General features: G+C 41.5%; 1 protein-coding gene across 10 annotated transcripts in view; it reads left to right on the top strand.

The window, feature by feature from the left end:
• Window positions 1-24,653, top strand: part of LOC309804726 (protocadherin alpha-C2) — a gene marked incomplete at its 5' end in the record, with an annotated part of 153,034 nt that overhangs the window by 93,830 nt on the left and 34,551 nt on the right. The window contains one exon of one of the 10 annotated variants that reach the window (XM_082622268.1): window positions 13,682-16,320. The exons of the other annotated variants lie outside the window; for them this stretch is intronic. Coding sequence (XP_082478394.1) covers window positions 13,765-16,320 — 2,556 coding nt within the window. Of the gene's footprint in view, window positions 1-13,681; window positions 16,321-24,653 lie in introns of those variants that run through there. 10 annotated transcript variants of the gene reach the window in all.

The following is a 24,653-nucleotide window of genomic DNA, read 5'->3' as shown; positions in this document are numbered from 1 at the left end:
ATTTTTGCTGGTGATTAACTATTTTAGTTTTTGTTTGCCTATAATGTCATTCTTGATATTTTTCCTTGGCTATAGAATTCTAGGTTGGCATTTATTTCATTTTGATACATTAGAGTTATCAGCTGTCTTTGGGGTTCCACTGTTGTCTCATTGTGCTGTTTTATGAGCTATTTCTTACTAGTTTTATTTCAGTTTTACTAATTTTGTCTTCATTTTGTGTCTAATATGCTATTAGAAGTTTCCCTTGAGGTTTTTTTTTAGTTATTTTATTTTAAATATTTTTCATTTAAAAATTCTATTTATTATTCAAATCTGCTGGGACATTTTAAATTTATTTTTTCTTCTCTGAAGATATTTTCAAGCTTGCTTTTTATCTCTTTAAATATATTAAATCTTTGATATTTCTAGAGTCTGCAGTCTGAAAGTATGTTTCTGCTGTGTGCTACTTCAGCTATTTTTTTTTTTTTTTTTTTTTTTGCGGTAAGCAGGACTCTCACTGTTGTGGCCTCTCCTGTTGCGGAGCACAGGCTCCGGACGCGCAGGCTCAGCTGCCATGGCTCACGGGCCCAGCCACTCTGCGGCATGTGGGATCCTCCCGGACTGGGGCACGAACCCGTGTCCCCTGCATCGGCAGGCGGACCCTCAACCACTGTGCCACCAGGGAAGCCCTTCAGCTGGTTTTTGATCACAGCTCCATATTTCCATGTGTGCCAGATTTCTCCTGACTTGTGATGGTCATTACCCTGAAAATAATATTTGTCAGGATATCCTGAGATCTTGAATGAAAGTGCATTCAGGATAGATTTTTATTTACACCTGCCAGTGTCTGAAAACTACTAGTTGTAAACTGCTTTAATCTAAGTTCAAGACTTGAGGGTCTTTGGAGACTTAGACTCTATGTATACCCAGCTGAAAATCTTTGGGATATCCAGTATCCAACCACAACTTTATAAGATTTTTTTTCCTTTCCTGTTTTCCTTCTGTTCTGGTTGGCTCCAAGTCAAACTCCCCAGCAGTTCTCTGGGCTGGAGAGTGGGTAGGTTTGTTACACCATTACCTGGAGAATATAGTCCTTGGGGTTCCAGATTACTGTAGTTTGGAGATCCTATAAGAATCCTTAGTTTATGTACATTCTGGTCCTTAATTTATGTCTTTCTCATCCCACAAATTATCTGAATTTATGTCCAAGTTTGTGTTGGCAGATGCTTTCAGAACGAAAAGCAAGTTCAAAATTCTGCTCACCTCTTTGGATTTAAGTTTCCTCCAGAATTTGTCTTAGCAGTTCCTCATTAACTTATCTGGTTTTCAGTGCTTTTAAGATAATTGTTTTAATATTTTATCCAGAATATTTACTTGCTTTTAGTAAGATGGCTGCTCTGAATAATTTAGTCTGCCATTAGCTGAGATTCCCTATTATACAGTTTTATCACCAGCAGACTAGCATCTAAGTAGTATTGAAATGCTTCATAGGGGGATTTAAATATTTTATTATTAATTTTGGAAAGAAAGTAATTTATACATTAATTCTACTATGAAATACTTAGTAACTGAACGAAGAGCGCACATGCTTTCACTTAAAACATTCAGACAATAACTTATGAGGTAAAAGAATCTGAAAAAGAATACATATATATATACACATATATATACATATATATATACATATATACGTATATATGTGTGTGTATATGTATATAACTGAATCACTGTGCTGTATACCTGACACTAACATGACATTGTAAATCAACTAGATTTCAATAAAAAAAGAAAACACAAAACATTCAGATAATCAAACTTTATTAGAGGTAGTATTTGTGGCTTTACTTGACATACAACAATTTCTATATTTCTTCTAGTTACTCCATTTGACATGCTTTTTTGAGCATGAGACACTCAAAATGTGGAGACAGATAAGATCTAATCCATAACAGTGAAAGATATCTCAACAATAAACAGGTAAACTGTCAAATATAATACAAACAAATTAGAGCTACAGTGAAACAAATATGTTTTTATTTGTTGCTGTATGGATTAGAGTATACCTCTCTAACTTACCACAATTTACTTACACTTTTTAAAGAATTGCTTCAGGTAAAATATATAGTAGCCCAGAGGAAAAGCAACTAACTCAGTATGGTGTTTGATGGAGGGTGGGGATAGGCAGGGAAATCTTCCCATGTAAGATATCTCTATAGCAGAACATTAATGGAGCATTTGGGAAGCAAGGAGGTAGAGTGGAGAATGAGTATTTCAGGCAGAGCAAAAACCATAAAGTCCTGGAGGAATGAGAAAGCATAAGAGAAGCTGAAAATAGTTTGCTTTGGCCAGAGTATACTGTACATGTGTAAGCAAGGAAGAAGTTGAGGCTAGAAAGGTAAGTTAGAATCAGATAAGATCCTTCAATGCGATGCTTAGAATTTTAGATTTTATCATGAGGAAATAGGTAGCCAGTAAGGTTGAAAAAAGATTTTAAAATAATTTTTCCATTAATAGTACCACATCATCATTGTAGATGTTTTAGGAAAAGAAATCATCTGTAATCCCAAAACCTAAGTACAGTCACAATTATATGTGTTTACAGCTCTTTTAAAAAAACATGTTCCATGCATATTTTTATTTATTTATTTACTTATTTATTTATTTAACTTATTTGGCTGCAGCAGGTTAGCTGAGGCACGCAGGATCTTCATTGCAGCATGTGGGAACTTTCGTTGTGGTGCACAGTCTCCAGAGCATGTGGGCTCCAGAGCACGTGAGCTCAGTAGTTGTGGCACGCAGGCTTAGTTGCCCCTCAGCATGTGGGATCTTAGTTCCCCGACCAGGGATCGAACCCGCATCCTCTGCATTGGAAGGTGGATTCTTAACCACTGGGCCACAGGGAAGTCCCCAGGCATACATTTTTTAAAAGTTTTCATCATTTTATAATTTCTTTTTTTTTTTTTTTTTGGCTTCATTGGGTCTTTGTTGCTGTGTGCAGGCTTTCTCTAGTTGTGGCGAGTGCGGGCTTCTCATTGCGGTGGCTTCTCTTGTGGAGCATGGGCTCTAGGTGCACGGGCTTCAGTAGTTGTGGCACGCAGGCCCTAGAGTACGCGGGCTTCAGTAGTTGTGGTGCGTGGTCTCAGTAGTTGTGGCATGTGGGCTGTAGGGCACGTGGGCTTCAGTAGTTGTGGCACGCAGGCTCAAGATTTGTGGCTTGTGGCCTCTAGAGCACAGGCTCAGCAGTTGTGGTGCACAGGCTTAGTTGCTCTGCGGCATGTGGGAGCTTCCCAGACCAGGGATAGAACCTGTGTCCCCTGCATTGGCAGGTGGATTCTTAACCACTGCACCACCGGGGAAGTCCTTCCATTCAATTTTTTTTTAATTTATTAACTTTTTTAAGTTCCCCAAGCTTAGAACCTCAGTCTTGGACTCGAAAGTGTGAAGATATAAAGAAAGCAGAAACAAAATTCTCAAGAAAATATATATTGAAGTCAGTGTCATTCTGTGAATTTCTTAATATGCAATTTGAAAGAGTTCCAAGATGCATTCTATTTTAAGATAACTAATGGAAATCACATAAAGGCATTAAACTTAATTTTTTTACAGCTCACTTTAACCAAGTATGCAAATATGTCTATGTCCTACTGAGATATCAAATAACGTTTTTCCTCTCGAAGTTATACACGTAAATTTACACAACCACCTAAGTGAATTTGTAGATGTTGTTTTTTCAGAGCTCTAGGAACTTTTTAGGAATTTATTGTTGAATAGCGTCTCTATCATTGTCATCAAGAGAAAATAAACCTCCATTCACTTATTTATTTATTTATTTTTGTCTGCATTGGGTCTTTGTTGCTGCACGTGGGCTTTCTCTAGTTACAGTCAGTGGGGGCTACTCTTTGTTGAGGTCTGGGGGCTTCTCATTGTGGGCTTCTCTTGTTGTGGAGCACAGGTTCCAAGCCCGGAGGCTTCAGTTGTTGTGACTCACGGGCTCAGTAGTTGTGGCTCACGGGCTCAGTAGTTGTGGTGCCCGGGCTTAGTTGATCTGCGGCATGTGGGATCTTCCCGGACTAGGGCTTGAACCTGTGTCCCCTGCATTGGCAGGTGGATTCTTAACCACTGTGCCACCAGGGAAGTCCCTCCATTCACTTTTAATGTTGACTCAGTAACCTTGATGCATATACAAATTCTTTAATGAGAACTAAATTTGATAATTTAATTTGGTTATCTATTGTAACACCATTGAATCCCTCCATGATTCTTTTCAAAATATGTTGGGGAGAGAATAAGAATAGGGAATAATCCATGATGATTTAATTTTCTGTGCCTACCCCTAAACTAAAATTGCCTAGTTCTCAGAATTATAGCTAAATTTTTCATCCAAGGATGCAATATTCATCCTTGTACTCAGGAAACTCACAGTCTGACATTTTTAGGGTTGCTGCTACTTTCTTAACACATCATTGTTGACACTTGGAAAGAATGAGTTTTTGTAACTTGAAAATCCTATTTATTCTTCAACTCCTGCTAGCTTAAGGAACACTAAATCTACATATCGTAGGGGGCATATCTGTCCAATATAGCCTATGTATTCATTGATTTATGAACCAATAAATCTTTCATATACAGTTTAAATGAGCTTATGATAATTGGATCAGAGGAATACTAGTCTAGTTAGAGAGTACAGCAGAAAACCAATCATGGGAGGCTATGATGAAATTTTAATTATAAAGGATATTGAATATCTTAGGGTGATAACTCTGTTGTAATAGATGTAACATTGAGTTGGAAAGAGAGAACGTGAGATTTTTTTCCCCAGTTCTGCTTGAAATCAACTCTGTATTTCTAGTAAATTATCAAACCATTCTATGCTTCAGTTTTATATCTTCATTAAAGTTACCACCCCATTGTCTTTGGTTCACTGGGTTTATTGGAAAATTCCCCAATAGATTTAGATAAAGAAAAGTCTCACGTTAAAGTGTTGATTGACTGGGGAGTTTTGTGTATATATATGTATGTGTGTGTGTGTGTGTGTGTATACACACACACACACACACACACACACATACATATATATTTTTTCCTATTCAGGGCTGAAAAGCTGAAGTTGGCATCAAGCAACTTCAAGTTGTAGATGTATAAGTTAAATGATCTTTGAGACCCTTAGTTCAGAGATGCTGTATAAATAGAACCATTACTATAAATAGAACTAGATTTTTCTTCTCAATTCTGTCAGTCAAGTAGAGTACGCAAAAAAAAGAATGCAGAAACTTGGGCTTTTGCTGTCTTTTGACTCACCCCTCCTTTCTCCTCAGGTTATTTGGATAATTTTATGAGACTTCTATCCCTATGCTGCACCCCTCTTTTTTCTGGCTAATAATCATTGAGAATTTATAAAATGAAAAATTTACATGCTTTATCTGAATAAATGTCTAGCAGAAACTGTTGGTAGTAAGTACTATTTTTCTTTATTTTACTAAGCTGAGATTTAGAGGAAAAAAAAAAACTTTCCCAATGACACATAATAAACAGTAGAGCCAGATCTTGGAGTCTGGTTTTACATCAAGCAGGATTATTGTAAGAGGACCCTAAGTAGGTGCATGACCTAAGCATACAATGGGATTAAAAACCTGAAGTGGAGTTGCATCTATTATTGCTAGTGAAATTTAATCCTAGATCTTACTACCTAAAAGATACGTGTAAAAAGTTCTGAGGATACCAAAAAATTGAAGAATCTATAAGTCTTTTCTAATTTTAATAAAAGGTTTCTAACTTTGATAAAGGTTTTAGATAACATTAATTTCTCATCAAAATGCCTTAAAGGATCTTTTAATATCACAGAATACATAGTACATCTTAACTTGGCTAATTTAGAGAATTTATATTTTACCCACCTTATAATGTACACATAACTGCTGAAGGATTTATGTAACAAAACCCATCACAAGGAATACACTAATGAGATTTATATTAGAAAAGTCTGGGAATTCCCTGGCAGTCCGGTGGGTAGGACTCTGTGCATCCAATGCAGGGGGCCCGGGTTCAATCCCTGGTGGGAGAACTAAGATCCCACAAGCCAATTCATTTGTAAAACCCCATTACTTAGGCAAAATATTGTAGGTGGGATCCTGCAAGCCATGCGGTGCAGCTAAAAAAAAAAAATTCATTTGTAAAACCCCATTACTTAGGCAGAATATCATAGGTGGGAAGATGGTACTGAAGGAAGAGGCTGGGATATGAAATACAAATCTATTTTGTATAACACTTTTGCTAAGGCCAGCAATTTAAAAAATATATATATAGTCCAAATACATATATATGTATGTATGTGTGTGTGTGTGTGTGTGTGTGTGTGTGTGTGTGTATATATATATATATATATATATTCCAATTGAAGTCTCTAAAAGACAAAAAGCTTGTAGTTATAAAAACAATTGGAGGGCTTCCCTGGTGGCGCAGTGGTTGAGAGTCCGCCTGCCTATGCAGGGGACGTGGGTTTGTGCCCCCGTCCGGGAAGATCCCACATGCTGAGGAGCGGCTGGGTCCATGAGCCATGGCCACTGAGCCTGCGCGTCCGGAGCCTGTGCTCCGCAATGGGAGAGGCCACAGCAGTGAGAGGCCTGTGTACCGCAAAAAAAACCCCAAAAACAAACAAACAAAACAATTGGATAGGATCTCATATAAAATACTTGGAAATTAATTGCTGGAGGCCAGTAACATGATTCTTAATTAGAAGTGCATGTGTAGTGGTCAGATGTAATATTACTATCTCAAGAAACAAGGGCATGGACAAGAGCTTCCTGAAGATTCTTTTAATTCCTTCACCTTTTTGGGATCCAGTTTCTTCATCAGTACCAACCTGACTGGGGATTGTGCTCTTGTGAGCATTAAATGAGTTAATATGTATAGACATAACATGTAAACAGTAGTGCTAAGGCATCAGCATGGCAAGGAGGACCCAAAAAGCCAACAGTTACTTGATACTCTGAATATATGAACAGATACTTTTGAGAATTCACCCTTTTTAGGTGGAGGTATAAATTTGTTTGTTTTCTCCAAGCAACAAACACAATGGGTATAGAAAGGAGATACCATGGCCTTCCTTTAGACTGAGCTTAGGTCATATCCTGGAAAACAGTTCCAATTTGAGGTACCTCAACAATATCTACATTTTTTGAAATAGAAAAAAACAGTATACAGATCGATAAATGCTGTGGCTAAAACCCACTTGGGAACAAGGATATTTTTTAGTGCCAAGTTACCATCTTATTTTATTCTATGGCTAAAATCCCAAGAACTTCAGAGGAGAAACAGAGCCAAACAAGTTTTTCTATTAAAATAAAAGGCCTTGAGTGATGAATGGAAACTTGGAACAGGTTTTAATGGCAATACTGGAAGCCAGAAATTAAATACAAACTTACCAATTTCTGGCATGTACTGAGTCTCAGATAGAATACTGATACTAATTTTATTGAATTAGAGTCATGGTTTACCCTAGGCAGTTGATATTCTCATTCTAGAGAGCTCAACTTGTTGCTGGATTGGCCTGGACACTTGATGCTTCCTCACTTTGAGTCATTGATAAAATATTGAATAAGGGATAAGACCAATGGTGAATCTCAGCAGTCACCTACAGGAATTTTCTTTCCAGGCTGAAGCATTCCATTAATAAACACTTTTTGTCACTGTTATCCAAACAATTATGAAATCATCTAATCATACTGTCTTGCAGCCTTTCTTTCTTCCTTTTGTCTGTAAGGATATATTGGGGGGACTTTGTTTAATGTCTCCACGAATTCCAAATTGACTATGCCTGTAGCATTTCCCTTATCAATGAGTCTAGCAACTGAAAATCTAAAATGCCCATGTGAAATTTTTTTAAAGTCTATGTGGTAGGTTTGATGTTACCACTTTTCAGTTAAGCCAAAGTAGTCCCTAGTATTGAATGCCTTTAGGTGCTCATATACAGTTACTTTAGTGACAATAGAGTTTTGAAGAAATTTATATCAAACTCAATGGCACTTTTTTAGAAATAGGAAATTTGGTACTCTAGTCACATCTGTAAGTTCTTCTAGTACTCTGGAAGATCATTTGTTACTTGGCTTATTTATAGCACTTTTATGCTTCCTATCTCCTCACTGACCTTGAGGTTCAAGTTCTACTTAAACATTTTGTTCAATGAAAAATAAAGAATTTGGGTGAGATACTTTCTAAATCTCTCTCAATCTTTAGTATTCTGTGATTCTTGGTAGGCCATCTCAATTGAAAATACTGATAGGGAAGCAAAGCCCTCAAATAATTGAATAGTTTGATTTTATCTCTTATATTACACAATCTGCCCCAAGCCTTTAATGTATTCTCTGTTTTTACTAGTACTTGTCCAAAGATAGTTTGAGTTCCTTTGTTTATTCTAAGCAATTTTCAGATGCCTCAGTCAAAAATCAACAGTATATTAATTTCTCAGAACTATCAATAAAAGCTTAGAGGATCTTTCCCTAAAAGTTAATGCATTCCCTCTGGAGGGAAGGGACTGTGGAAAAAATTCAGCCATAATGTTATTTGAAAAATCTTTTTTATCTCTCCAACCATTGGATGCTGTACCTGTGATGAACGCTGTAATCATGTTGGTAAGCATTTTCCTTCTGAAGATGCATAAAGATCAGAAGTGCAGTTCGTTTATAACAAGATGGAATTTTAAAACTATTTTGGACCACACTAAACATTGGGATGTTCATTTGTTTCTGTTTTTAAATTATATATCATGTGCTCAGTTTGTGGAACAACATAAATATACAACTTAAAATTGAAAATTAGAACCTTCCCTATTTGGCAGATACTCCCATAATGGTCAGCCTATTTTCTATCCTGACCAGGGATAGAACCTGGGCTCCCTGCACTGGGAGTCTTAACCACTGGACCACCAGGGAAGTCCCATACCAGTATTTTTCTTAGAGGCTTAATTGGGTTGTGTTCTGATTGGTTTTGCTCCTGTGTCCAATGACCTTGTGATAGATGCATTTTACAGATACAATTAAGGGATACAATTAAGGATACTATTTCAAAGTTCTTGTCTAACATGGGGGCAAACAAAATCATGTCTTTTTGTGGCATTTCTCGTATCATGTCACTTTCCATGTTAGTTATGAGCAAGGAATACCTTTATTTTACAATTTTTAATTATAATATAAAGTAGAAAGAGTGATAATACTTTTGAGCAGAGCCTTTCTTAGCATCCAGCAACTTCATTAGTAGGATTCAGTTCTCCAGGTTTGAAATATTTTGAATTTCAAAATTTAAAGGAAATAAAATCATTGCAGTCTCTTGAGTCTTCTCACCATTAGACCTGGGGAAAAAAGGGAGAAGTAGCAGCACTTCTTGAATCTGCTAAAAAAGGATCTGAAGAAAATGAAACAGTCATCACTTATTTATTGAGAGTCTGTAAGTTTTCCTACACTGTGAAGAAATACACAGACATATACGACATGGCTTCTGCTTGTAGGTTGTGTATAATTAAGGTAAGGAAATAATATTAAAGCATTTGGATGAATTAAAGAATGACACATTCAGAATTCTGAATGTTAGCATTGAGAGAGATGTAGACTATGAAAGAAAAATAAAAGACAGTATGTTTAGAGTAGACAATGTTTCATGGATTAGGTAGGTTTTAAGATGGACATTGAAATATAGAGAACATTTAAAAGGGGGAGAGAAAAGATGAAGCTATTTCTATTTGAGAGAATTGCACAGGTAAAGTTGTAAATTTAGTTCTGTTCAAGAAACATTAATTAAGTATCTCTGTGCCAAGCTCTATACTGGGCGCTAGACATTACAGCATTTTTGGGAACACTTCTGTACTCTGTTGCCAAAGTATTTTCACATATCCTAAAAAGGTGAATCTCTTGTGAGGGAGCAAATCCCTTGAAGGAATTCTCATGACGGAAGTCCGTTTCCTTTGCTGATATAGAAAGGGACTGGTTTTTGTTTTCAAAATATAGGCTAAGCTCTAGAGATAATTGGGTAAGCTTAACTTTGGTGCACACTCATCTTCCCCATCATCACTGACTTCCTGTCTGGCATAGTTACAGGTGCTTATCTCTGTCTGATACCTTAAAGGGCCATGCTATATATAGACTGTCAACTAAGGTTACTGATGATAATAAATTGTTGCATTTTAATAATAACAATAACGTACTTGTCAATTACTATGTAGATTGGTTTTTCTTCTTTCCAGTTTTATTGAGATATAATTGACATACAGCATTGTATAATTTTAAGGTGTACAGCATGATGATTTAAGTTACATACATCATGAAATGATTACCACAATAAGTTTAATGAACATCCATTATCTCATATAGATAGAAAATAAAAGAAAAATTTTTTCCTCATGATGAGAACTCTTAGGATTTATTCTCTTAACAGCTTTCATGTATAGCATACAGCAGTGTTAATTATATTTATCATGTTGTACATTATATCCCTAGTACTTATTTATCTTATAACTTGCAGTTTGTACCTTTTGATGACCTTCATCTAAACTCCCCCCTCCTACCCCCCCCACCTCTGGTAACCACAGATCTTATTTTTTTTTTTTTAATTTTATTGGAGTATAGTTGATTTACAGTGTTGTGTGATTTCTTTTTCTGTGTGTTTGTTTGTGAAGTATGATTGACCTACAGCACTATGTTAATTTCTGGTACACAACATAGTGATTCAATATTTCTATGTGTTACAAAAGGATCACCATGGTAAGTCTAGTTAGCGTTTGTCACCATACAAAGATATCACATTATTATTGACTGTATTCCCCATAGTGTACATTTCATACCTGTGACTTATTTATTTTGTAAGTGGAAGTTTATACCTCTTAATCTCCCTCAGATTGTTTTATATACATCATCTCATGTAATCTTAATGATTCTATGAGTTTACTTAAAATTGTCTTCCCCAATTAAAATGAGTAAACTGAAGCTTAGGTTAAGTAACATGACCAAGGCCACACGGTTAGTCATTGGCAGGGGTGTGACTGACTTCAAAATCTGCGCTATTCTGCTTTTCAATAGTGGGTTCTTGAAGGTCCAAGGAAAGGAAGGAATGCATAGTGGTGTGGTTGAGGCATTAGTATTAATATTCGTAGACAGGGCACTTGCCAGCAATCTAAGCAATCCTATTCCACCAACTAGTAAGGTTGGCATGAGACATGTACAATAGTATGAGCAACTAAATCACTGTACTGCCAAATACAGAGTTTGCCGTCTCTTTAGTGCGTCTTTGAAGAGGTAGCTGATTTGTGTTGGTGCTACGTTTGTCTTCTCAGCCATTGAGGGAGTAAGTACAAGTTGAAGCTTATGATCCTGACACATCAAAATGGACAACCTGGCAGATGTCCTTGCTGGAAGATGACAAGATTGCTAAAAGAGGAGCCCTGATTTTTCTCCTGAGATTTGACACTTGGGGGCTTCCATTAAAAACATTACCAAGCCTCTATCATTTTAATCTCTTCTTTAAGTGCCTGTGATCTTTTCAGGGGCACAGGTCCACGCATGGTCAATTCCTAGTGACCAGGTTTCAGAGCTGTGGGCAGAGGTGGCAGCGACTGTGAAAGCCTGGGAGGAGATGAGGGAAGAAAAGGTCACTCTTCCTGACAACTTATAACTTGATTCCACCTATAAGCCATTTATTTTCAGAAATAAGTAATGGGTGAAGACATAGGCCAGGCCTACATTTCATGCACTTGAGAGTTAAAGGCTTTCTGAGATCAAATTACCACAGCAGAGACAGAGTTACTGTAGGGACATTTTGGGAGGAAGCAGACAGAGAGGGAGAAGCCAGAGGCCTAAGAACAGAAACAGGAATAGAATGTGATGGAAATTGCTTCCCACTTTGCACTCCTGAGGGAACAAAGAGGACAAATAAGAAGCAGCAGGGATAGGAGGAAGCTGGGAACTTCTCTGGAATAAAATGGGTTAGGCTGTAGAGTTGTCAGCTGCTGTACTTGGTAGGTGGGAGGAAGAGATGTGCTAGTCCAAGCCTTTGAAACCTGGGTGCCTTGGCCCCTTCAACTATGCCCTGAAGGAGGGAAGCATGCCAAATGTCAGGTCTCCTAGTTTTGTTCCAGTTCATAGCTAGAAAATGACAGCAGAAGATCTAGGGGTGAGAGGATGCTGAGAGAAGAGAAGAGAAAGAACATTTTAGTGAGTGCTTTTGTACAAGTGGGACAATGAATTTTAAACTCTTGTGGAATAGATGGGAGGGCCTGGGAACAGTGGATGTTCAAAACAGAGAAACAGAGGCAATGACAGAGAACAGAAAGTCTTCCTCTGATCCTTCTGCCTTCTTGTTCACTGACAATTGGTTATCCTTTTGTTGCCTCTGCAGCAATACAAGGGGGGAGTCTTAGGGGAACAGAGACCCGGAGGGGTAAAGGAACCTTATATTTATGTAAGATGAGCTGCAGCCATTGAAATTGCTGGCTATTGTGAGATAAATCCCAGCCTTCCACATTTTGCTTAGTAACAGCAGACTTTTCACTGCAAAGCATTAATGGAGTCCAAATTCCAGCCAGGCTTGGGAAATCAAGAGTAACTCTCTTGATGTAATGGTTTTGCAGGCTCCTGAAGACATTGTCATCCGTTAAAGAAAAAAATTTAAATCACTCTTGAAAGAAAGAAAATGTCTTGGGTGATAAATGAAAAAAATTTGAAGTAAAATGAGGAAGAGCTTGAGGGAAGAATCTCTTTAAAATTTTACAAGATCCTCCCCACTGTGATCAAAAGGGGTCAAATAAGAGCTTAGCCTGCAGCTTCATGGAACCAATTTTTTTAAAGAAAGAATATTAAAACCTGAAATATTGGTTATTTGCCAAGGCACACACTGGAAGTAAAAGCCACTTGGCTAGGAGCAGAATTGAGTGTTGGATCGCAGGATACTAGTTTTAGGCTTGCTCCGCGAAAGATGACAGCACTTGCCACCACCACCCTCCCTCTGCCCTAGAAGTTTCTGCAGTATTTAGGAGTATTCAGGGAAAATGTTGGTGTCAGGGAAATAATCCCCATCATCAGTAACGCCAGAGCGCCTCACTTGCGTTTGTTTCTTTGAACGTGGAGCCGCCGCCCAGATATCCGTACTTAGCCAAGGCCCTCGGTGTATTTTCTTGACTTGCGCTTGGAAATCTTTTCCTGGGAGCTGAAAGCCCGAGTCCTAGAGACTTAACTGCTTTTCCTAGAATAATCTCCTTACAAGACCAGTTCAGCAGCCGAAGGACCGTGGAGGCTGGCTGAACAGGACAGTGGGGGCAGGGAAAAAGGGAGTGGCCGTGTTCCCGGGGTCTGCTGGGATCCGGCCGGTCCGGGGCGAAGGAGCTGGGGCTGGAGTGCCTGGAGCGACTGGGCAGTCCGGGTCGCCGTCCGCCACCTCGGTGCGGAATCGTAGCCGGACTTGCTGAGTATTCCTCCCCCTCCTCTTCTGCTTCCTCTTCCCTCCCACTGGACCAGCAGCGGCGGCGGCAGCGGCGGCGGCGGCAGGAATCGAAGCCGGGCTGAGAGACTCTGAGGCGAGCGGAGGAGCTGGGATATGGGGAGTCAGAGCGGGCGGCGGGGCCAGGAGCCCTCCGGAGGGCCCACGAAGGGAGCGGCCCCGGCGTTTGCTAGCTCGTGAGGCGTGGGGGAGCGGGCGCAGGGCGGCACGAGCGGAGGCGGAGGCGGAGGCGCGGCCCCGGCGTGGAGCACGGCTGGGGAAGCTGCTGCCTCCGGCCCTGCCCGGCTGCCTCCGCCGCGGCCGGTGGCTATGGAGCTGGCGGGCACCAGACCTGGGGCGACAGAGCATCCCCGGCTCCGGACGCCCATGTCCTGGCCGCTGCTGCTTTTCCTGCTGCTACTGCTGCTGCCGGGCCCAGCGGCCTCCCAGCTGCGATACTCGGTGCCGGAGGAGCAGACACCTGGCGCGCTTGTGGGCAACGTGGCTCGCGCACTGGGGCTGGAGCTGCGGCGCTTGGGGCCGGGCTGCCTGCGTATCAACCACCTGGGTGCACCCAGCCCGCGCTACCTGGAGCTGGACCTGACCAGTGGAGCTCTCTTCGTCAACGAGCGCATTGACCGGGAGGCGCTGTGTGAGCAGCGGCCTCGCTGCCTGCTCAGCCTGGAAGTGCTGGCGCACAGCCCCGTGGCGGTGAGTGCCGTGGAGGTGGAGGTACTGGACATCAACGACAACTCGCCGCGCTTTCCGCGGCCCGACTACCAGCTTCAGGTAAGCGAATCGGTGGCACCTGGAGCGCGCTTTCACATAGAGAGCGCGCAGGACCCCGACGTGGGCACCAACTCGGTGCAGACCTACGAGCTCAGCCCCAGCGAGCACTTCGAGCTGGACCTGAAACCCCTGCAGGAGAACAGTAAGGTGCTGGAGCTGGTGCTGCGTAAGGGCCTAGACCGCGAGCAGGCAGTCTTGCACCACCTGGTTCTCACAGCTGTGGACGGGGGCAGCCCAGCCCGCTCAGGCACCGCGCAGATCTCTGTGCTTGTCCTGGACACTAACGACAATTCTCCCGCCTTCGACCAGTCCACTTACCGTGTCCAGCTTCGGGAGGACGCGCCCCCAGGCACATTGGTGGTGAGGCTGAATGCCTCAGACCCGGATGAGGGCTCCAATGGTGAGCTCACGTACTCCTTGAGCAGCTACACGTCGGACCGGGAGAGGCAGCTCTTCAGCATCGATGCCAGCACGGGGGAAGTGCGGGTAAGTGGAGAGCTGGATTATGAGGAGGCCTCTTCCTACCAGATCTATGTGCAGGCAACAGACCGGGGTCCAGTGCCCATGGTGGGTCACTGCAAGGTGCTGGTGGACATCGTGGACGTGAATGATAACGCCCCAGAGGTGGTGCTCACGGACCTGTACAGCCCAGTGCCTGAAGATGCTGCCCCCAACACCGTTGTGGCCCTTCTCAGTGTCAATGACCAAGATTCAGGTCCCAACCGGAAAGTGAGCCTGGGCCTGGAGGCCACACTTCCTTTCCGACTGAATGGCTTTGGAAACTCCTACACACTGGTGGTGAATGGCCCCCTGGACAGGGAGCAGGTGGCTGCCTACAACATCACAGTGACAGCCACTGATGGGGGAGTACCACAGCTCACATCCCAGCAGACACTGCAGGTTGAGATCTCTGACATCAATGACAATCCACCCAGCTTCCTGAAGGATTCCTACTCCATTTACATCGAGGAGAACAATTTGCCAGGGGTGCTGCTCTGCACTGTGCAAGCCACAGACCCAGATGAAAAGGAGAATTCGGAGGTGACCTACTCCCTCCTGGAGAGGGAGATTCAAGGGCTGCCAGTCACCTCCTATGTCTCCATTAACAGTGCCAGTGGCAGCCTTTATGCTGTCAACTCCTTTGATTATGAGAAGTTTCGGGAGTTCTTGGTGACTGTGGAGGCCCGGGACAAGGGGAGCCCACCACTGAGCAGCACTGTCACCACCAACGTGTATGTAGTGGACGTGAATGACCATGCCCCTCACATCCTATACCCTACCTCAACCAATTCGTCAGCAGCCATTGAAATGGTGCCTCGAACTGCCCCTGCTGGCTACCTGGTCACTAAAGTCATAGCCATGGACTCAGACTCTGGGCAGAATGCTTGGCTCTTTTACCATCTGGCCCAGATTTCTGACCTGGACCTCTTTAAGGTAGAGCTACATACAGGAGAAATTAGGACTACCAGGAAGATGGGAGATGAGAGTGGAACCACTTTCAACCTGACCGTGGTGGTCCGAGACAATGGAGAGCCATCGCTGTCAGCCTCTGTGGCCATTACGGTAGCTGTAGTGGATAGGGTTTCCAAAATCCTCCCTGACACTCAGAGACATGTGAGACGTCCTCGGACATACTCTGAAATTACACTTTATCTAATAATAGCATTAAGCACAGTGTCTTTTATATTTCTTTTGACAATCATTGTTTTGAGCATCATCAAGTGCTACCGCTACACTGCTTATGGCACTGCGTGCTGTGGAGGCTTCTGTGGAGTGAGGGAGAGGTGCCCTGCAGAACTCTACAAACAGGCCAACAACAATATTGATGCCAGGCTACCACACGGCCTCAAAGTGCAGCCTCACTTCATTGAAGTGCGAGGGAATGGCTCCCTCACCAAGACCTACTGCTACAAGGCCTGTCTGACAGCAGGCTCAGGGAGTGACACTTTCATGTTTTACAACACAGGGGCGCAGACAGGACTGGGCCCTGGGGGAGCCCAAGCAGCAGCAGGTGACAGCAGGCACCTCACAGGCCAAAGTGGGCAGAGTGCTGGGAACCTGATTATTCTAAAAAATGAAGCTGTTTCTCAAAATGAGGTGAGAGAGTAGTCAAGGGGTCTTCCACAAAGTCATGCATTTTTCACATTCCCCCGGCCCCCTCCCAGTATCATGTAGTTGGCTTTCTCGAGTTATTAACAATGACAAGGGTTATCTGGTAAACTGAGTGAGTGTGTGTGTGTGTGTGTGTATTACCTGTGATTGGATTATAATTTTCTATGTTTCCTCTCTAGGAAAATAGGACTAGAGAATTGTTTTACTTTCCATTTTCTTTTCAGATATATGAAACCTTGACCATAAAATTGTTTGAGAAATGAGGATTTGTCTTAAGTATGTGGTGTTAAAGCACAGCTCTGTAGAGAAATAGAATAGGCCTGAGAATAAGATGATGCTATAGAGGGTAACATTGTGAGATTCAAGGAGAAATGGCCTGTGCTGTATCATATACAGGGAAGTTTCCCTTTTGAAATCCTACAGGAGTGTTGTTTTTCAAAAGCTCTGAAACCTCTCGGGGCTGTGGTGGTCACCTCTGTATGCTGTCCCTGTTTATACCATGGACTATCTACAATGAAAAGTATCCAGTTAATATTTCTGGTAATTGCATTGAACTAATGTGATGAGATCTGCTAGAAATTCATGTCAGAGGTGATAAAGCCATAGAATGTGGACCTCACCCTGAAGACAAAGTTTGGTTTGGCTGTTTGCTGTGGTAACTATTCTGTTGGGGCTGTCGGAGGAGATGAATGATGGTACGGCAGGCATCCAAGAACCAATTTGTCTGGTTGGGCCAGGGAGATGGTAGAATGAGTGGATTAGGGATGTGGGGGATATGGTGAAGACCAGGACAAGCTGGGGTTGGGGAGAAAGAATTCTGCCACTAGTTATCTTGTTTGGCCTTGTGTGAACTCCTTGTAAGAGGATTTCCCTGCATTTAGCGTAAATGTAATCTTCTGATTTCCTCTTGAGAATTCCTAAGGTTCTGATGAGATGTGAAGCAGCCTCTTCAAGCCCCTCATGTCTTTAAGTTAAATGACAGTACTTTAAATGGTACTTCAACATGTTCCAAAGCACACTTTCAATTTCTGGATCTAGCTACAGAAGCCTTGGAAAGTGGATGGCTTACTGTACATGAGAGGCAGAGAGACAGGTGTTAGTAGATACACTGGTTTTAAGTAGGTGTAAGGCCAGTTTGCTCAGTATATGAAGGATGTATATAAACTGTTGGACAGTGCATGTGTTTGTCTCCATATGCATGCTTGAAATAATAGAACTCTGCTTTGTGATACTTTTAACTTGGATTTCAGAAGTTTTGTCCCGTAAAAAGTGATGAGTTGTTTCTTCCCAAACAACTACTTTGTAGCTAGGACTTTCAGAGGTCTTACAGAATGAGTTAATAATATTTGTCCCTCCTGTATTTTTGTGATGTGTTTTCATTGACATATTGCTGTCTTTTTATTAATGTCCATAGTTTCACATCCTAAATTCATGCTCATCTTCAGGAAATTAATGCATAAGCACAGAAAAGAACAGAGATGGATTGAGAGAATTTCCATGTACATTGTAGGTAGGTTTATCAGAAGAGCCTGATGTTAGTCAATGCTGAGCAGCCACAGGAGGCAGATTGCAGATTAAGAAGAACGGGGCGGGTGGGGGGAGGGGAAATCAAAGAGCCTCCAGAATTCTTTAGATCATAGCTTTTGGCAGCATGTAGAAAGGCTTAATTTTAAATAAGGATGCTGTAGACATTTGCTGAACAAATTACTGTGAAGTCCTTTTGGGCCTGGGGTGGGCTGCAGATTGTAAAGAGGCACAGAGAGCAGGCCAGGCAAGCTTTGCAACCAGCTGTGAGCCGGAAGCGCAGGCGAGTGACACTCTCACCCTCTCTCTCCTGACTCAAAGCTTGGGGCAATTTGATACGTGAACTATTTCTGTCTTATACTGACCTGTGTGTTAATATGTGCTTTGGTTCACAAATCTTTAATTTAGGGAGAAGATTATGTCAGAAAAGTGCTTGCTTTTGTGGGATTTTGCCAGGAGAGTACATGATTTTAATAAAGGCACATTTTTGCCAGACGCTTTTGGAAATCCAGTGAAGAGAGCCCTAAGATCTACAGCTCCTGGAATTATTGCGGTTATAGGTAGAGAGTGAGTCACGTTGTCATAGCATGGCAAAATGGGGACAAAAATCACTCAACTCTGAAAGTCATCACTGCTAGATCAACCTGTTAAATTCTCACGTTAGGCTTTCTTTCTTCCCTACCCAGTCACTGCAGATGGCAGGAGAGTCCTGGGGTGCAATTGATTCCATGTGCCTACGTTAAAATTAGATGGGGATTGGAAAATATGAGTAAGGGACTTTGCGCTCACTGACCACCCTACTACACAAAACTATTCTGCGCTGCAATATATGTATGGTTTCATTACCTGTAAGTCATACATTAAACAAATATTTATCAACGTCTAGCACATGAGGAAACAAGCTCAGAGAGGTTAAGTAACACACACAGTCACTCTACTAGTGGTATTTTCAGTCATATCTGTCTGACTCCAAAGACTGTGCTTTTTGAAACAGTATGAGTAGATAGAAGTCCCAATGCTTATATTCCTTTTGATATGGGATACTCAGGCATTCGGGCTACCACTGATTCACCTAGTAGTGTCAGTTAACTGCTCTGGAAAAAGAGGAATTCTTTGCATAGAAGTAGGTCGCCAATGGGAGGATCAATGAGTAAAAACGTTACCACCAAGCTAGGATATTTTTGTTTGTTCTCCCATTGGCAAAACCTGTTCAGATCTTTTATCTTTGTTCTGTCTCTAATTTCTCTCTTGTTGCTTATCAAATATCAGTATTTAACATCAGGCTAATCTTCTGGTAGATTTTACCCCCAGTGAGTTTATTTCATGAGCCCCTTGTGCAGTGAGGTTTCTGAAGTAACTGTTCAGCAGTGGGGCAGAATTTCTCTTCAGAGAGCTCTGAAAACCTGGTGTTGAATGTGGTTGGCACCCTCTTCAGAATCTCCAAGAAAAGGAACCAAATCTTAGGGTGGTTTCTGTGCATCTGTGGTCCTGTGACTGCTGATGAGTCACTTTGAGTGCTCTGGGCAGATTTGTCCAACTGCGCCTCAGTGGGACCAGTTGGCACAAGATGTGGGAATCACAAAGGAGTATAGCAGAAATGAGTTAAGTTTACATTCCCTTTCACTTATTTATTTATTTTTTTTTGGCGGTATGCGGGCCTCTCACTGCCGTGGCCTCTCCCGCCGCGGAGCACAGGCTCCGGACGCGCAGGCCCAGCGGCCATGGCTCACGGGCCCAGCCGCTCCGCGGCACGCGGGATCCTCCCGGACCGGGACACGAACCCGCGCTCCCTGCATCGGCAGGCGGACTCTCAACCACTGCGCCACCAGGGAAACCCCACTTTCACTTATTTTAAAGCAAGTTGTAGTCACCAAATCTTCAGTTAATTTTGCCACTGTGTGTACATATTCACTCTAATTCCAGTTGTGGTAACTTCGAAGGGTGAACCCTTCTTTCAGTGGCACCTAGTTTATTTCTTGCAGGACTGACTTTTCTAGCTGGTGACTGACTCTGTCCTGGATCAGAACTTACACTTAGTGTAAAGTGCCATCGTGGTGAATTTATAAAAACTGCACAGTGGTCAGAATAGGCAAAGAAATTGTATCTGAACTTCCATCCTCTGATGGTCACTTTTGAATGGGTGGAGCTGTTTTGTTTTGCCATTTCTGTATTGGTTATAGGACTGTTCTTCTGAGAAAAGGTTTATTTTATTTGGTCTGAGAATACGTTAATTTCTTCAAATTACCCCCTTCTTCCCCTCTTCTACAGACCTGCTGAGCCAGATGGAATTATGGCTGAGCTCCTCTCTGTCTCTTTATCTGATAGCACATATTCTGACTAATGAAGAAAGCTATTTATTGTAGCTTGAATGTCATTGGCCTACCCTTTGGTCTGACCCAGGACTGAGCCTGCACATGGGCATCTGGTCTGACTCAGAACACTCTGCAGGGACACAGGCTGGCATATTACAAATTGTCTACTGGCATGCTGTTTGCTTGACAGAATAGCAGAGTTGGTTCTGGATACTTGCCTTGGTTGGCCACCAAATTTTACTCTCAATGAGAGGTCAAGATGATGTCTGTTTGCAAACGTTTGTGAAAAATTACCATCATCAAGCCCAGAGGTTTAGCTGAATTGGGATTTACAGGTGTCTTTGAATATGAGTTTTGTAAATTTCACCTGGCTCCATGTTCCTGGGCATATTACCGTATGAATATAAATTTGGCTTATTCGTATGGTAATATTTTGAGTACTATAAAAGCATGATTTCAAAAATCAAAGGTCAAGAGAATTCCTTAGCAGTGTTTTAAATCTGCTAGCCTAAACCTTATACAAGTTTTTGTCTTTTGAGGATTTGAACTTGACAAATGCAGAGAAATCTCCGACATTGCAAAAATCGAAGAAAAATGTTAGTCCCTTGGCACATAAGCAACATCAGTTGCTTTCTGGCCTTTCAGGGTCAGAACTCTGGGCTCCAGGGAAGTAAAACTGTGGGTGAGAGAGTAACTGCTGCACTAGCAGGCTGTGCATCCAGAACTAAGCAAACCTAGCATTTTCTGTTGTACTAGAACCCATTAGGTATGTTTTAAAGGTATGTGTATTTTATTTTACTGCTCTGTGGATTAGGATTATAAATGACTGTTTTTAGAAGTAGGTATTCACCTAGACTTCTCATATTTATCATCTTTTCATTTTGATTTACTAGAAGACTAATATGTAGCATAACAATGATTATTTTAAATGTTAGATTCCTTTTTGCCTTCATGACCAACAGTTTATGTGTTCATTTTCTATTGCTTTGTAACAAATCACCACAAATTAGTGGTTAAAAACAACACTCGTTTATTACCTGCACACTGTGACTGGGTTCCCTGCTCAGGTTTTCACAAGGCTGAAATCAACATGTTGGCCAGGCTGAGTTCTCTCTTGGAGGCTCTGGGGAAGAATCTGCTTTCAAGTTCATTCAAGCTCTTGGCAGAATCCAGTTCCATGAGGACTGAGCTCCCCGTTTTCTTACTGTTGGCTGGAGGTCACTCTCAGCTCCTAGAAGTTGCTCTCAGGTCCTTACCAGTATTTTAACAGTGGAGAATATTTTCTCACATGGAATTCCTCTCATGCTTCAGATCTCTCTGATTTCTGTCTCTGATCTCTAGACCCAGATTTAAAAGACTCGTATAATTAGGTCATTCCCACCCAGATAATCTCCCCTTTTCAAAGCCAGCTGTGCCGTATAATATAACTTAATCATGGAGTAAGACCCATCATATTCAGTCTTGGAGATTATACAGGGCATTTACAGTAGGGTGTAGGGATCTTGGAGGCCATTTTAGGATTTTGCCTATCATAATTTATATCAGTGTTCACAAAATATCACTGAAAATTTTGCAGTGGATACATCTTTAATAGATTCCTACTAGGAAGGAAAAAGAGATACCACATGTAGTCTTGTTTCTCAGAGAATCATTTATTGATAGCTTCATGGATTTCCATGATAAGAAGATAGCATATTACTTCACTGAGTAGTCCTATGATTTTATGAATGACATAGGGTATTTTAAACCTATTTTATTTCAAATCTGTCTTGGAAGAGGTGATTCATCCTTTTGTAGCTCAAATATTCCATAGTATAAATAATACCATTACAGAATAAATCAAGTCTTAGCTATAATTTTGATAGAAACAAATGGATTCTTGTTCTTCAATAATACTACATCACCCACGTGGACTACCTAATTCAGTTTTTCCACATCTGGAATTTCATGACTTATTCTACTGAAGGACTATGCTTTGAAACAACAGAACATACTGGGCTTTTCACCAATAGAAATTAAGCAAAGCCCAGGGATGTACCATCCAAGTACTAGAGAACTAAACATATGTCTCATTATATTAGGTTTATCAGCAGTCAACCTCTCAGCTTCAATTTTTCCAAGTTTAATCAATTTTTCCAAGTTCATATGAAATCCATGTACATTTTATTACGTTTAATTTTGTATCATTTTAAAATAAATCAATCTGGGAAAGTCAGAAGTAAAAAAGAGAAAAATATATATCTGTCATTCCATGCAAATTTATTTAAAACACAGACTTTCACGTTAGGAGTACCTAAACATGACTATCAGCCAAACCTACCTATCAGGCAGGTAATTTAATCTCTCTAAAGTTCCAGATTTCTAATTTTTGTAATTTAAGTACGATAGTGTTGCCCTTGCATGGTAGTTGATTTATTTGAAAGCCTTTAAAAAACCTATCAAATACCTGAACCCTGCTAGCTTCCGAGACTATAGCTATGTATTATGAATATTTGAGAATATCAGTATGTTTTATAAACAAAGATATAATCCCTTGCATAAAGTTTTTGGTCTAACAAAGGTGTTAGGATAAATTCAGTACTATGTATAAAGTGCTTATTCCATTGCCTAGTATTGTGTGGCTACATAAAACATATTAATTACTTTCTTCCTTACCTTTTCCCTGCCTGACCTCACTGCCATAAGATGTGTCATAACTATGATTTTGGCAAATAAATCTCAGAAGCATCTTGTTGCTGAGGGACTATTATAGAAAATAGAAGCATGACAAATTAGGTGTCGTTGAGGAAGTGAGATTATGTAATGGACTGAGTTTCCTGGTCAGTCCTGCTAGAACTGTGCCTTTCCGCAAAATAAAGTTGGTGATTTCATTCACCAGATCAAGTTGCAGCAATTTTCATCATGGATGTTACCCAGTCATAGAAAAATTGGCAGCATTTGCTCAACAGATGTCAGAGTCTTTCTTGAAGGAGGGTTCTTACAGCTAACAAGCTGACACCAGTGCTGCTGATGGTCAGGGGAAAGCTGGTGATGATATGATTAATAAAAAGTATTTCAGGGCCTCCCTGGTGGCGCAGTGGTTGAGAGTCCGCCTGCCGATGCAGGGGATACGGGTTCGTGCCCCGGTCTGGGAGGATCCCATATGCCGCGGAGCGGCTGGGCCCGTGAGCCATGGCCGCTGGGCCTGCGCATCCGGAGCCTGTGCTCCGCAACGGGGGAGGCCACAGCAGTGAGAGGCCCGCATACCGCAAAAAGAAGAAAAAAAAAAAAAAGTATTTCAGTCATATTTTCAGGTTTACCAAATGGTTTGCAAATGTTTTCTCTTTTGCTCCCTCTACTACCCCTGATAGAAAATGGGAGCCCCTTCATTTCATCTGTAGATAGTTTTATGGTACTTTATGAGGAACACCAATAGCATTTTGTGAATTTGAGAACCAAGGATGAAGCAGCTTGTATGTTCATATCTTTTTTCTTTCTTTTTTTTTTTTTTTTGTGGTACGTGGGCCTCTCACTGTCAGGCTCCGGACGCGCAGGCCCAGCGGCCACGGCTCACGGGCCCAGCCGCTCCACGGCATGTGGGATCTTCCCGGACCGGGGCACGAACCCGTGTCCCCTGCATTGGCAGGCGGACTCTCAACCACTGCGCCACCAGGGAAGCCCTGTATGTTCATATCTTGCCAACAGAATGGAAGGGACCGGAGAGGGCAGTTAGTGTATGGGGACATTTGAGGTAAAGTATCCTAGAGTTGTAGCTTTTTCTGGGCCTTGACTTGGCTAAATTGTTGAATATCATCTAACCATCCCAAAGTCTGTCTGGAAGTTGAGATGCTGATCACTTCTTCTCTGGATCTTGTGAAGAAGTATGTTTATGAAATACTGTGCATCCCTTGGATGAACTATAAGAATGACAGGAACAAACTTATTGACATTTTGAAATAGTTTATTGGCATTACTGTGGCCTTGTGTCTACCAAATATGATAATTATAGTCCAGAGGAAAATGCAGAATACAACCTCCATCTCTTCATCTTTCCATTCAAATAGGCCTCAATATTCAGTGACAGGACCACTTTAATCTCTGCCCATGAAAACACATCTAGAGGAACATCTGTCATGGGTTTTTCATAATAACATTTTTGCTAATTGATAACAAGATAGTGATGGTGATTGATTTTGTCCCCAGTAATTCCTGAGTAGCTTCTACTCTGCACATAACTTCCAGAACAGTCTCTAGGTGCCCACATTTTCCTTGGTGTCCCCTCCACTTTGAATGGACAGTTTGAAGACACAGGGCAATGTGTCTTTCACCAGTTAATGAAAAATTAGGTGGTGCAGAGCGAGTCAGGTTCTTCTTAGGTTTCAGCTGCTCCCTGTTAAACAGAGCTTAGCAAACAGTAATTGAATAAGAAGGCAAAGCCCTCAGAGGAGCGGGAAACAAGTACAATTTTATGAAAAGGATTATGCAGCACAACAAGGTCAAACC

The sequence above is a fragment of the Mesoplodon mirus genome (genome assembly GCF_964341445.2).
Source record: "Mesoplodon mirus genome assembly, chromosome: 5".
NCBI lineage: Eukaryota > Metazoa > Chordata > Mammalia > Artiodactyla > Ziphiidae > Mesoplodon > Mesoplodon mirus.
Note: the sequence above shows the minus strand (reverse complement) of the source record. Positions and strands in the feature narration are given on the sequence as shown.